At 33.5% G+C, this 16,327-nt stretch overlaps 1 protein-coding gene across 1 annotated transcript in view; it reads left to right on the top strand.

Moving 5' to 3' along the window:
• Positions 1-11,940, top strand: part of LOC129273361 (xaa-Pro aminopeptidase 1-like) — a 38,767-nt gene extending 26,827 nt beyond the window's left edge. Inside the window, exons 14-22 of the mRNA XM_054910385.2 lie at positions 578-628; positions 1,264-1,322; positions 2,303-2,452; positions 3,547-3,607; positions 4,462-4,531; positions 5,568-5,747; positions 6,730-6,806; positions 7,317-7,415; positions 7,582-11,940. Coding sequence (XP_054766360.2) covers positions 578-628; positions 1,264-1,322; positions 2,303-2,452; positions 3,547-3,607; positions 4,462-4,531; positions 5,568-5,747; positions 6,730-6,806; positions 7,317-7,415; positions 7,582-7,701 — 867 coding nt within the window. The 3' untranslated portion in view covers positions 7,702-11,940. The remainder of the gene's footprint in view (positions 1-577; positions 629-1,263; positions 1,323-2,302; positions 2,453-3,546; positions 3,608-4,461; positions 4,532-5,567; positions 5,748-6,729; positions 6,807-7,316; positions 7,416-7,581) is intronic.
• The last annotated feature ends 4,387 nt before the right edge of the window (positions 11,941-16,327 follow it).

Below are 16,327 nucleotides of genomic sequence, written 5' to 3' on the forward strand. Positions count from 1 at the left end.
TTAGTTGAATGATTAATGTTTTTTTATTTATGCAGTAAATGTGAGCTTTCTGCGTGAAGAATATAAATTATAATGTTTAATATTGTCATTATGTTGTATGCAATCATTAGGATTGTGGAAGGAAAGCCTCCAAGGTGTTATTTTGATATGAAGTTTATTGTTGATATGGAGCAAAGATGAATATGAAAGTAGATCACTGCTATGATCATTATCAACACCATCATCATTATCATATTCATGACCATCGTCATCAACACCAGCATCATCATTATCATATTCATGACCATCGTCATCAACACCAGCATCATCATTATCATATTCATGACCATCGTCATCAACACCAGCATCATCATCATATTCGTCATCATCATCATCAACTCCATCATCTCCATCATTAAACACCATCATCGTCATATCATCATGACCATCGCCATCATCATCATCGATTCTCAGAATGCCAGATTTTGAAAGCATTTTGTTAGTGTTATAACTTGATGACTTATCATGCAATAATGTTGCTGAACAGTATTCAAAATACCACACAGGTTCAGATATCCTATATTGATGTAATTTTCAGATACGAGATGCTGTAGCCCTTTGTGAATACTTCAACTGGCTGGAACATGAGGTAAGGAAACGCATATTGCGATGTATTTTCAAGTCAAGTTTTAGAGACAGATTAATTGTGATTATCTTTTGTAAAGTGCATCCCAGAATAAATAAAACTTTGATTATCAGTCATTTTTACAGCATAGAGGAAAGATTTATGATATATCATTGCTGTCATCCTCAAGTTCAGTGTTTCTTTTATATTGTAATACTTTACAGGATACCAAAAATCAATACATAGATGAGCAAGAAGAGTGAAATTTCAATGTCAAAACCAAGTTGTGCTAAAGAAATTGACAATTTTCTTTAAGAATACAACAATCATGCACAAGAGAGGGTTTGCTCATTAGCATTTCCATAAGTATGTAGTCCCACCCCCTATATGTGGAACCCCCTTACGCTGTATATTTCAGTTTTCTAGTTCATATGAAAAAGTTGTTAAAGCTCTAAAATTGTCATGGCTTGAGTGATTCATGAAGTTTACATGAGAATGGAAAAAACTATGAATCAGAATTGCAAAAGTATGATTATTTTATGGATTTGCCCACAGACAACCTCTGTTTCATCTCGAGAAATGTAATATATGCTAGTTCAACACAGAGTGTATGTTAGTACACATTTAAATTTTATGTTTTGATTTCGTTTAATTTACAGATCCCAAAAAGTTACCTAAATGAAGTGACAGCCGCTGATAAGCTTGAAAGTCTCAGAAGGTATCTTGAAATATCATTTTTTTTCTTGAAAGATCACTATCAAAGAAAGCTCATTATCAAATGAAAAAGGGAAAACTATCACTTATGAGGCAATTTGATGTATTAGTCTTTCTTAACTTATACATTCATATTTACTATATTGCTCTCTTTCAGGAACTCTACATAATTAAACAGCTATTCTGAAGACCCCCCCCCCTCAGCAATCTATAGCTGGGAAATTCCATATAATAATCAACTTATTTGTACATCTGACCCCCATTTCCCCCCTCCATTCTTGCATCACTTCATGAACATGGACCTATCCACGGAGGATTATTCTATTGTTACTGGGGGTGTTGAGCATTGTCATAGCACCCCCAGTAACAATAGATAATCCTCCGTGGATAGGTCCATGTTCATGGACTGTTCAAGCCATGGGAGGTCAAGAGCATTACATACAATTTTTCATATGAATTAAAAATACAGAGAGACATTATTTCTGGTAGGTCTTATGCCTAGGGGTCATTCATTGAGCAGTTCATTGAACATGTCATGAAGTGAAATATTTATGAAAAAATAATGGAGGTTAATAAATCATCCCTTATCAGTTGTTAATATTAACAGTCCTGTATGTGCAATGTTTTGTCCCGTATTTTTCTTTCATTCCTGTGTTCTTCTTTATTTTACAGTGAGCAAGAAGATTATGTGTCACTGAGTTTTTCTACCATCTCTTCAATGGAGGTTAATAAATCATCTCTAATCAGATGTTGATATCAACAGTCCTGTATGTGCAATGTTTTATCCTGTATTTCTCTTTCAATCCTGTGCTCTTCTTTATTTTACAGTGAGCAAGAAGATTATGTGTCACTGAGTTTTTCTACCATCTCTTTAATGGAGGTTAATAAATCATCCCTAATCAGATGTTGATATTAACAGTCCTGTATGTGCAATGTTTTGTCCCGTATTTCTCTTTCATTCCTGTGCTCTTCTTTATTTTACAGTGAGCAAGAAGATTATGTGTCACTGAGTTTTTCTACTATCTCTTCCATGGGTCCTAATGGTGCTGTTATTCACTATAAACCTGAACTCCCTACTGCACTTCCCCTCAACACACAAGAGATCTACCTCTGTGACTCGGGTGGACAGTATAGGTATGTACAATGCTTTGGGGATTGAATACTAATTGCCTACCCATTCTGGGATTTTGAGGGGGTATATAAAGTGATATTACCCTGTCTGGTGGACAGTATAGGTATGTACAATGCTTTGATGATTGAATAATAATTGCCTACCCACCCTGTGATTTTGAGGGGGTATATAAAGTGATATTACCCTGTCTGGTGGACAGTATAGGCATGTACAATGCTTTGATGATTGAATACTAATTGCCTACCCACCCTGTGATTTTGAGGGGGTATATAAAGTGATATTACCCTGTCTGGTGGACAGTATAGGTATGTACAATGCTTTGATGATTGAATAATAATTGCCTACCCACCCTGTGATTTTGAGGGGGGTATATAAAGTGATATTACCCTGTCTGGTGGACAGTATAGGTATGTACAGTGCTTCAATTATTGAATAATAATTGCCTACCCACCCTGTGATTTTGGGGGGGGGTATATAAAGTGATATTACCCTGTCTGGTGGACAGTATAGGTATGTACAATGCTTTGATGATTGAATAATAATTGCCTACCCACCCTGTGATTTTGAGGGGGGTATATAAAGTGATATTACCCTGTCTGGTGGACAGTATAGGTATGTACAGTGCTTCAATTATTGAATAATAATTGCCTACCCACCCTGGGATTTTGGAGTAATATACACTGTATAAAGGGATATATAAAGTGATATTACCCTTTCATGTAGACTGTACATTAACAGTGCATGTGCAGTGCTACAATGCTTCAATCTTCAAGAATAGAATAGTCGTTGCATAACCATCCCTGAGGATGTAATGGGATATATAAAGCGATATCCCCTTCATTTTGCGTAGCTGTCCTAAGGAGTTGATACGTTGAATGACAAGAGGTGTGTTTCACAAAGAATTAATTGTGACTAAATGTCTTCTTGGATTTTTCAATCTCACTTCATTGCCCAATTATTGGTATTCATAAGTAACTTTACAAACAGATTTATAGAATACTTCTCAGCACTTTTTCTTTTTTTAAATTTATCTTAGTTTATCTTTCACTCTATATTAATGGATTATATTTCTGTATTAATTATTTAAACTTGACAGAGATGGGACAACTGATGTTACAAGAACATTTCATTTTGGAACTCCTACTCAACATCAAAAGGTAATTTCCAAACCGAAAGAGCTTTTTCAATTCAATTCAATTCTTTTATTTCATTTCCATTCAAAAAACATAATACAAAGTAATATAAAGTAATACAAATCAAGTACAATTTTACAGAAGGGCATTCTTACTTCGTAAAAAAAACAAAACAGAAAAAAACAGTATAATATAGAGCATAAATGGAAATGAGGGGGATCCACTAAAAAGCAAAGCTTGTAAAGTGTGGATCCCCCTTGGAAATGAAAAAAGTATAGTAGACTTATTCTGATATGCGTACATAATTATATGTATTACAGGAAAGAAAAAGAGAACAAAAGAAATCATACGGATGCAAATATAATTACTGAACTAATGCAAAGCTTTTTACACAGGACATGACAACAAATTGTGAAGAATGTGAATGTCAAAGTCCAAATTTAGATATTTTTTTTCCAAATCATGTCAAGTTTGCTTAAGAAAAAAAAAAATGTACTGGTTGTGTGATGCTCTTTAGATGTATGTGCAGATATTTTTGTACCTTGGATCAATTGGATCAATTACATAGGCCTTTGGATATTATCAGTATACACTTAGAAGTTAAGAACAGACACCCCCCCCCAAAAAAAAAAGAATAATTGTGAAGGTTCCAAGAATCACAGGCTAAATATTTGCTTGAATTTCACAGTTTGCATGAGATAATCTGCAAATTTACAGATATACTCACATTTGATTTTATGTTCCCAATCCCATAATATTTAGTGGAAACCTTTAAAACACATAACCTACAATGGATAGGAAGATATGGTACAGATTCAGCCTACCTTCCTTGACTTGAAGTCTTGTTATTTTCATTTTATAAATTTCTTTATTTTCAGGAATGTTTTACAAGAGTTTTAAAAGGTGTCATCTCCTTAGCAACAGCAGTCTTCCCAGAAGGAACACGAGGTGGGTGGTAAAGTCTAGGATCATTTTCTCTGTAGAATGCATTTCTCAGCAGTGAATGGTTTCAGATCGTACAAATGATTGCCTAAAAATAAAGATACAGGTATATACCAGTATCAAAACTTATAGGCCGTATTCTGAAGTCAGGTTTAACTTAGACCACGGTCTAACTCTGTGCTAAAATTATGACGAGCCAAATGTTCAATAATTCTGTTTATATTGTATATTTCCTATGTTTACTGTTTTGTTTCCTTTTGCTTTCATAATGAAGAAAAATACTTCAGTTATCATTCCCAGACAATTATGAACAATTTGGAGGTCATATGAGTTAGTAATTTGACCGTGTACTGTTTGTGCTCCAATTGGCTCTCCATAGTTAAACTGCAACTTTAAACCAGGGTTTGATTTAAGCCCGAGTTCAGAATACGGGCCATACAGTTTACATTTGTGATGAAAAGTTAGTGTACCCCGTCACAAAATGCACTCCTTTATGCTGAGTGTTGAATGTTGACAACAACACTACAATGTTGGTGAGCCCAGAGAAACAAGCTGTATTGAATGTAATATTTTATCACCTGATTTCACAATTAAATATCTAAAACATGGCAGAACATAAACACTTTAAATATATTCATTTTCCGGTGGGTTCTCTAACTTTTGAGCATCACTGTATATCTGTATCAGTCGACTTTTGTATTTGAGTAATTTGAAGCAATTTTCAGACCAGAATACACAAAATATGTCTTCTAAGTTGAATTTTGTCCAAGTGAAAATGATTTCTGTGGTCATAAGAGATCCGGCGTAGGCAGATTCACCTGTAATTGATTATTATAGGCCACTCACTGTATGATTAGCCTTAGAGGGCAATTCCGATTGATAAACACACAAGTTAAAATTTCAGATGAAATTTACCAAGCAGTTCAAGAGAAGTTTTTTGTTTTAGTTTTTTATTAGATTTTATAACAATTTTGTAGTTTGATCAAATTCTTATCGTTATTTGACCAAGGATTGTTTCTTATTGATTGATTCTACCTTTCAGGAGTTTTGCTAGACTCGTTTGCCAGACAGCATCTATGGGAGATAGGCCTGGACTACATGCATGGAACAGGACATGGAATAGGCTCATATCTTAATGTCCATGAACCTCCGCATCTCATAAGCTACAAGGTTGCACCAGGGACAGAGGCACCGCTTGAAGCTGGCATCTTCATGTCAGATGGTAAGTAGACATTCTACCCATTTTTCTTCTCTTTTTTTTTACCTTTCACTTCTTCCTCCTGCTCATCTTCTTTTTTCTTTTTCCTCTCTAATTTAAAAAGCAGGTTTAAATAAAATAGGCTTTATTGAGCTTCTTACTTGCCTGTATTGTGACATCATATATGTCAAGAGGGTTGTGATTACATTCAGTTGGTTTATTTGTAGAAGAGAGCGATTATTCGATTTCCAGATATGAATTCTTTTTTTTTTACTATTTGCAAAGTAAAATATCATTGGCAATGTTAATTGTTAAACGGTTCAAGACTTGCAACTCTTGACCATGTTTTTGTGATCTCATTGTTTGGTTATTGGTTATGAGTGCTCTGTTCAGAAAAACTAGAACACATGATCTGAGTGCAGATACAGATGGAAAGCTGTGCCAAATAGGCAGAAATAACAGTATTATGGCAGAAACTACTCTACAATTATAGGTTTCATCACTTTGAGCATGCAGGAAAAGCAAAAGCTTTCTAATATCTTTGTGTGTAATAGAGAAGAAATTGAATTGTGTGATCTGGAAAACAAGAAAATAATAATACATTTTATATGTACAAAAGTATTCATTCACAATTCTTCTGACACAATATGATGTCACATAATTCAGGACGGTGAGTAAGCACAATAAAGCCTCTTTTCTAAACCTGCTAATTTGAGTTATTAGCAAAATACTCTCCTGGCAAGATGTGGAAATATGTGAACCTTGCATTTTTGTGTTATTTTTCTTTCAAGCTTTGATTGTTATATGATTTTTCAATTTCACTTTTTGCTGCCGTTGGAATCTTGAAAGTTCTTCTCATAACCTTTTATTCTAAGTGATATATTTTAGCATGACTTGCAACTTTAAAAAGTAAACGATTGAAAATAATATCCATTAACTGTCTCTCCTGCAAGTCTTTCTGTTTGTATTATCTTCCCTCTAATTTTTGTAATAATTTCATTTCTAGAACCTGGCTATTATGAAGATGGATCATTTGGTATCAGAATAGAGAACATTGTGGTAGTTGTTCCAGCTAATACAAAGGTCAGTTAAACTTTTGCTTTTAAAGGTACATTAAACTTCTAGTTTTTAGTTTTATAGCTCGGAGTAATTTCAGGCAGTCTCCCATCAGAATTTTTTTTGAAGAATAAATATTGTAAATCTTAAGAGTAAATGAGAAGCAGTGAGGACTGTTCACTAAATGCTTGTTTAGACAAGGCAAGAAAAGCTCATGAAATTTTTTGTAAGCATGTTATTTTGGGATCAAATGACACATAGATGAGTAAAATGTTATAAGTTTACGGTAAATCTCTTCTTGGAGTATTGGTAATAAAGCAGTTAGTGATTATAATTTTTTTTACAGATGAATGAATTTGTTGTGTAAGGTTCAATGCCATAGATGGATACAGAGTTATGATTGCCTTGAAATTACATGTAGGTAAGGTAAGATACATCATTACCATTTCTTTGTCTAACTAGATATTTCATTGATAGTTTTAATAGTAATATTCTTGCAGCTTTTGATTTAATACACATGTACCTTTATCTCTCCAGCATTCTTTCAATGGCAAGAAATTTCTGACTTTTGAAACGGTAACCCTTGTTCCAATTCAACTCAAAATGATTGATCCGTCGCTGCTGACAGAAAAAGAGGTATGTAAACAAATTTTTTATCCCAGTTAGCAAATTATTTCAAGAGTTCAGAGAGACATTTAGAGGAAGATATATTAGGTAGCATATCACCCATCAGATCTCCGTAGCTCTTTTTTATTGTAATAATTTATTCATGAAATGTTTTTTTTTTTTTATGATTATTCAGATAAAGTGGGTGAATGATTATCACAGCCGTTGCCAAGATATTGTTGGGGCAGAACTTGGAAGACAAGGCCGAGAAGAAGCGCTGAAATGGTTAATGAGAGAAACCCAACAGATTGGATGAAGATGAAACTTCATATATCTAGAGGATATTGCAAGAAACTCTGCTGCTGCAGTCAATTGCAAATTTAGAATGTCAATATGTAATTGATATGATCATGTTTAAACTTAAGCAAATCTATTGAAAGAAACAGACCAGGGACCCATTGCACAAAAGTTGTTATTATAGTAACTCTGACATCCAGTGGTAACTGCCATGGTAATCAGCCAATCAGAATCAAGGATTTCAGGGAAGTTTCTATTGGATGGCTAAGTTACTATAATAGTAACTTTTATGCAACAAGGCCCAGCAATCAATTCTAAAATTTGCAACTGATTGCAAGATTTATGAACAATTTGAGGACCGTGAATTGACTTTTGATTGATTTCAAGTTTCTTACAATGTCTTGATAGTTTCATAGGAGAAATACTATGGCCTGTATTCTGAAGTCAGGTTTAACTTAGACCATGGTCTAACTCTGTGCTAAAATTATGGGGAGCCAAAAATTCTGTTTGTATTGTATATTTCTTATGTTTACTATTTTGTTTCCTTTTGCTTTAATAATGAAGAATAATACTTCAGTTATCATTCCCAAACAATTACAAACAATTTGGGTGTCATATCAGTTAATAAATTGAATATGTATTGTAAGGGATTTATGCTCCAATTGGCTCTCCATAGTTAAACCACAACTTTATAACAGGGTTTAATTTAAAACCGACTTCAGAATACGGGCCTATTAGTATAAGCCTTGTTTGCATTTGCCTTAGCTTAGCTTGGCTTAGCTTAGCCAATCTTATCTTAGTCTTATATGGTTGTTTTTACTTAGACTTGGCTGCCACATTTCAACCTATTTTCAGCCATAGGAGTACCCTTTTTGTACCAAAGTGTCCTAATTTTCCTTCCTTCATGTGGCATGCATATAATGCTTCAATACAGAATGCAATGGGTAAATGGTTTATTACATTTATATCACTCACATCTGATTCCTCTCTGATGAAATAGTACAAGGGGTATATTATTAATAGCATTTATTATAGTGAATAAAGTCACTACAAACGTCAAAAGCTGCTTAAATCCTTGCATATAAATCTGATGGCAAGTTAGTCAACAAAATTATGCATTTGTCTATGTGATGCAGTTCTTATGAAATGGGACCAGGGTATGAATAATATTCATACATGAATTTGTTTTGTAATGGTGTGCAATGTTTTACATGCCATTTTTCCTGATTTTTGTCCAGATTATTGAAAATAATAATAGCAAAAGTCTATTTATGAATAGTATTAAATTGATAATCAAATCAACCATTTATTAATGTATTCAGGGATGATTTTATTTTGGTTATCTTTCAACATGGCCACTTACATGTCTGTACATCTAGTACATATTTCTTTTCTAGACATTCAATATATTTTCACATACTGTTGTAGAGGCTTACATATAGGTAATTACACCTAGGTTTTTATGATTTTACATATTTTTTCTGTGTCCTTTTATTATCATATTCTAGCGACAGGAAATGTATAAGAAATGCAATAATATTTTTGAAATACTTTGTATCAATTTATTATTATTTCATAGTAATATTTAAAAGATACTTCTCATTCCATGTTTGTATGAAAATTATTTAGTATGCGAGATCAATTTTATGATATGGACTCATATATGATAGCCCTTTTTTTCATGACTGCTATCTGTAAATCCCTACTAAAGCACAATTGTCTTGTGGAGTATCTAGAATTGTAGTATTTGGATAACCAAGCTTTTCAAGGAATAGGTACAAATATTGGCACTCACCGTAAAAAAATGTGAGACCTATCTTTTTTATAAGACCAATATTTTTTTTCATAGCTCATCAAATATTTTCACAAATTGCACTAAAAATCATGGATCATTGATTATAATTGAATTGTCACTTACACAGTGGATAGGGTTTAGGCTATATGATTATTTTAGATTTTGATTTTCAAAATAAATGCTGATACGTACATGCCATCTTTCTCAGTTTACTTAATGACTGTGTTCCATTATCCTTGCCAGAGATATTTGAACAGAAATTATTCACACTTTCCAAAAAGTTTTATACTAATACTTTATTACATGTACCTGAACAGAAGATATCTATACCTTCATTCAAATGAGTTGAATCTTTGTTATTATGTATTACATGTATTTCTTCACCATTGTTTCTGTATGTAATGTTTTGATTTTATTTCAAATCTCATGCTTTTGTTGAATTAAAGATATTTTTGGATAATTTAGACAATCCAACATTGATATTTCCTAGCTGTTTTTCTGACAGTTTAATAAAAAGATATTAATTATAAACCAGAGGGATGTGATCTTATCAAGTAGATTGCAATTATTTTATTACATTAAGTTTAATATGGCAACAATTTCCCCATCATACATGTACAAGACAGATGGATGATTAGAACAAATTTTAGACTGATGTAAAATATTGGTGACGTGACATTTGCAACATTTGCTCCAGTCTTAATATTTCAGAGGGCATATGGTTAGAGTTACAGCTGTAATAGAGTTTTTAGATCAGAATATTGTAAAGATAAGGATTAGGGTTTATTTAGTGTTGGAGGATAGAATTTATGTTTGGCTTAATGTGCAGATTTTCCACCGAAGCAATTGTACGCTGGAGCAAATGTCATGGAACCAAAATAATATACTGAAAGATTGGGACACTTCTTTCTGGGGGAATACTAGAGTATGGATTTCTGTGTACCGGGAATACAAATTGAATTCACTTTTAATAACCCTCAAGGGGGTTTCACACCGGCATCTGCGTAGAGTTGCGTATGGAGTTTGCCAAAATTTGCTGCCTACTCATAACAAAAAACAAACAATGGATCAGCGTAGTCCCAGCGAAGTCCCTGCGTAGGGTTGCGTTACTTGTCTACGTACACTTACGTAGTAATGCCTTAATTGCGTACGGATTCAATATCGCAGCAGTGCCGACTTTGAAAACAACTACTGAATTAATGATAATAAATTACAATGATGACCTTTGACCTTGATCATGTGACCTAAGACTTGGACAAGACGATCAGTGTTATGTCCATATTTCATGAACTATATCCATAAACTTTCGTTTCAAACTTATGATGGCAATTCAACAAATAGCCCCAACATGGCCAGTTCATTGATTTTAAATGACCTTTGACCTTGGTTATAAGACCTGAAACTCACGCAGGATGTTTACTGATATTTAATCGCCCAAGTTCCATGAACTATGTCAAGATACTTTCTAAGTTATGATGACATTTCAAAATCTCAACCTTGGTTAAGACTTCTATGTTGACGACGCTGCGCCACCGCCACCATCGGAAAAGCGACGCTCTGCTATGCAGGCAAGACAAAAACTGATAAGAAACAGTAGGGTCCAGCATGAGTATGCCAAATTTAAAGGGGGTACTCCAGGCTGACAATAATAGAGACAAATAAAGAACAAGAGTGTCGCTAAGGCGAGCATATAATACGCCAGTCTGTAACGCAGAAAATGGAGTTATTGGTCAAGCAAGAAAAGTGGAAGATGGCAACTTCAACTTTGACCTTCTGACCTCACAATCAATAAGCTTCCTGGAATCCATGCTAGTATCATACACACCAAATTATATGAGCCTAGGTTAAGTTAAACTGAAGTTATCGCGTTTACAAAGACTTCAGAAGGGTAAGATGAAAACATGTCACTGTGACCTTGACCTTTGGACCTCAAAATCAATAGGCTTCCTGGGATCGATGCTAGTATCTTAAGCACCAAACTATACGAGCCTAGGTCAAGTTATACTGAAGTTATCGCGTTAACAAGGACTGCAGAAGGGTAAGATGAAAACATGTCACTGTGACTGTGACCTTTGACCTCAAATTCAATAGGCTTCCTGGGATCTATGCTAGTATCATACACACCAAATTATATGAGCCTAGGTTAAGTCAAACTGAAGTTATCGCGTTTACAAAGTAAAGCTTGGACACCGAGCGTGATATAATATGTCCCGTCTAGGACGGGCGTATAAAAATGAGAAAATCAAAACTGAAAATTTGATCAAAATCAGACAAGGAATAACAAAGTTATGACATTTTGATTATTTGCATTATAATATTATGGTAATGCAGTTCTATGCATGTATTCATGAATATTCAATAAGAGAATTGATGGTATCATGTCTCTACTTTTTTAAAATTATATTATATTAAATTAGGTTTATTCAAATTTTGTCCTCCAAGAATTGAAAAGAAATTATTGGTCACTGATATAATACATTGGATGTTCATTTAAGTACTGTATGCAGCTGTTTATTTGACACGAGTTTAGTCTTTGCTCTAGACATTGTATAATTTTTAAAGTGTAAAATTGGAGTCTGTGCTTGCAGACTAGTTACCCAGCGACTGTACCAAGCACACTCCGCAAGCATCATGAGAATAATCACCTGATACTAGATAGTATGTGTGAGGAGATTAGTCATCCTCTGATTCAGACATCCACTCTATTAGTCAATCAAATACCTTCTTCATATATCCTAGCTTTAGGCACCCCCCTGCAAATGTATGTTGCAGCCATTTTACCGATGTTATCCTTTTGACTACCTATAGGCTATAAGAATGGGGGTCGGTGTATTTTAATACTGATATTTTGCATCCTCCTTTGTAATGCTATTAAAAAAAATCTTTATTTACATTTATTTATTTCTTTTTTGAGGGGGAGGTAGTTTGTGGATGGAACCCTAACAAATATAAATAAAAATATAACATAATAGAAATACATATATTGCTTATTGAAAGTAAACTCATACCCTGTTTATACACACCATACTAAAAAATGTTGCAGCTTTTATAAAGATAAACAATCCATGCACATGCTCTTTTTATGTGCATGATCATTTCACTGTTATGCAATCATTTCTTTGTTTACATGCATGCCTCAGTAAAAATAGTATTATATTACCTATATAGCAATATTGCAGTATTCTGAGGCGTGTATGAATGGAGGTTATGGAAATTAATAATAATATTCCACTTTATATCACGCCTAATACACTAGAACCTCTGTAAGTGCACAAAAGATATTAAAGTACTTACCGATGCACATCTGTATAAATATGACTAGTATTGATGTATTTGCATGTATGAAGAGGGTTCGTAAAAATGTGTCAGATTGCCTCTAGCAGTGATACAGTCACTCCTACGCCTAGTGATGTCCCATCAAACAATTATAAAGATATTTACAAATCCTCTCCTAATTGTCTATTGTTTTTTACTCCATAGATTATCAATTTGAAGTGATTTAGAAAAGCACAATAAGAAATCCATTAAGGATTTAAAACATTGGTAATACACAAGGACATTGCACAAATGAAAAACATTCTACATTTTTATACTGTCAGTGATGTATAATATTTTGATTTTATTAAAGGTCCTGTTTTTTGTTGAATATACACTAGCTAAACACAGATAATGTACACAAGCAGCAACGTCCAATATATATTATGAAATTTGACATGTACAGGCCTCTTGGCTTGCAATCTCCAAGGGTTTATAATTACAATTCTCAACTACTTTTATTTGGCAATATACTAAACATAAAATAATATGTATTTACACAAATATTCAAGAAAATGGGTACATGTTGTACATGTTTTAATACCGGTAATGTAAACTCGTGTAGGAAAGCAATTATGATATGTGACATTAAAATAAATAGCATTGAGCAATCATATTGGTGGAGTTTTAAATTGTAGAACCAATAGAATAAAGTGTTTGTTTCATAATTGAAATTGTAAACAATTGTCATTGCACTGTTAAATCAATTACTGTGGACATTCCCCAATACTGGATTTACCTTAAATTAATAGAATTACTAAAATGAGTAAAGATAGAATCTTATACCCATATATTACCTATGCTCTTGTTCTCATGATCCTACAGTTTCCATGAAGGTCAAATTACCATGTTTCTGTCAAATCAAACCAAGAAGATCATTCTACTAGCATAACAAGTAATGACAGCGGCATACAGCTATACATGTAAGTATAGCATTACACTCGAACACAAGTAGTGACATGAAGATCATATTTCTAACAGTACCTAAAAAGAAACCCATTGGCAATCAAAATCTCGCTTCTGCACAAAGTGTATACACTCTATTGATTTCTATTATTACACACCTGCGTATTCTGTAAACAAAAAAGCCGAACAATTGTGTAATCAGGGCCCTGTCTAACAAAGAGTTACGATTGATCTGATCAACCTCAAGTATATGGAAATCAATCAATGTCATAATTTTTTCTGTAGGAAATTTGCACAATGTCCTGTGAAAACAAAGAGAAGCACACTGAATTTTAAAAAGACAAATGTATAAATAAATGTCTCATCTACAAAGTATTTTGAACAAATATGTATTTCAGATGCTGATGTTACTGGCTTTCCATAGTTGTGATTTATTTGATCGATCGTAACTCTTTGTAAGACGGGTGTCCAGGTGTATCAAAGACCACTTGTCTCTCACTTCACCTTCCCTATAGTTTCCATCTATTATTCTTTTCATTCTACTTTATCATGGTTTTCTTCATTAGATTACAATTAAACAATTTACATGTGCTGTAGCATAAAGTCATGATGAAAAGAAATGATATCAAAAGGCCATTATATAACTTATATAAAAATAGTTCATGATATATCATGATATATGAATAACTTATAACAATAAAACTGAAACAATCTTTTTCCTCTGAAAATATCTTTGTCCAACAATTGTTTTGCATTACATTTTACACTTCATAACAATATCTTATGAACTCCCATTCCAAAATGAATGAACAATAGAGCATATAAACCCTGTTAACATAAAACAGATGTACAGAAAATAAAAAAATAGCAGAAAAGGGTATTTTGTAGGCATATTACATTAACATGAGCCCTCATTGCAAAAATTAATTTCCATTATGTACCTTATTTAGAGGTGGTAAATTCCTTTAAAATCTTGCATAAAACAATCAAAACATAAACCTGAATGAAAAAAAAGATATGGATTTATTTACTACAAACAATGACATTCATATTACATTAGAGACATTTATTAGTCTAGTAACGACTTTATATCAATCAATAACACTTTATTCCATCATCAATAGTACACAGGGAATTGTTTCCATGGATACACGGTTAAAAAAAGGATAAAATAGACCATTTTAACAACATACTGTGGACTCTATACTAAAGAAAGATTGGTTGGTTGTTTTTTTTTGTCGCATATTACATTCTCACATTCTACAGTGCAGTAATACATGTACAATGATAAGCACACTAATAAATAGTACACGGTTGTTCAGTATTTTATCTAGCATTTTGCACAAAACTCATACTGTACTGAGAATATGATACTCTATTTCATGCAATATAACCTTGTAACAATTATTTTATGCAGCAGCTATCTTGAACTTTTCAATTCAAACCCTTTAGGGTACATGTACATGTATAAAACAACAAGTACATTTTATATTTAGTGTAAAATGAAACAGATTTTCCTGGACATCATGAATTCATACATACATACATAGTGTATCCTTAATATTCAACTTCTAGTTTCATATTTTGATTGTAACGGATATATGTACTTGATTTTTTTATTCTACCATTTCTACACGTATACATTCATATCTAAATGGCACGCAATCTTTTTAGTTTCATAATGGATGAAGACAAACAGAAAATTGGCATGGTCTATTATTCTAAAAAGACAACTGGTGAAACCTGTTTTAAAGTCATAGAAAATGTGCACAACCTACCATATTTGTTGAAAATTTATTCTTAATACCAGTAAGAAATTAATTTCTGCTATAAGCTAAGGAAGACAATCCAGAGTTCTAGGAACAGGAAAGATCAGTGAAATTTGATTCCAACAAATGTCACATTGATCTATTAGATAGCAACTTGAATAATGTGATAATTGATGACTCATTCAGAAACCATCAAGTTGTGATACTTTACATGTAGCTCAACAATACATGATGTACATGAATTTGCAACCACATTGAAACCTTTCTGTAGTGACCAAAGAGAAACACAAAATGTGGCACTTATAGACAGGTTCTTATACACACAATCTGCCTCCATTGGAATAAGTTTTGGTGGTCACTAAAGGCAGGTGGATGCTATAGACTGGGTCTTATACACACAACCTACCTCCATGTGAATCTGTTTTTAATAGTGGTCACTTTAGGCAGGTGGCTGCTATTGAGAGGTTCCTATACACACAATTTGCCACCATGGGAATAAGTTTTGGTGGTCACGATAGGCAGGTGGCTGCTATAGATAGGGTCTTATACACACAATCTACCTCCATGTGAATCTGTTTTTAATAGTGGTCACTTTAGGCAGGTGGCTGCTATTGAGAGGTTCCTATACACACAATTTGCCTCCATGGGAATAAGTTTTGGTGGTCACGATAGGCAGGTGGCTGCTATAGATAGGGTCTTATACACACAATCTGCCTTCATGGGAATAAGATTTGGTGGTCACTAAAGGCAGGTGGATGCTATAGACTGGGTCTTATACACACAACCTACCTCCATGTGAATCTGTTTTTAATAGTGGTCACTTTAGGCAGGTGGCTGCTATTGAGAGGTTCCTATACACA

This window comes from Lytechinus pictus, chromosome 12 (assembly GCF_037042905.1).
Source record: "Lytechinus pictus isolate F3 Inbred chromosome 12, Lp3.0, whole genome shotgun sequence".
Classification (NCBI taxonomy): domain Eukaryota; kingdom Metazoa; phylum Echinodermata; class Echinoidea; order Temnopleuroida; family Toxopneustidae; genus Lytechinus; species Lytechinus pictus.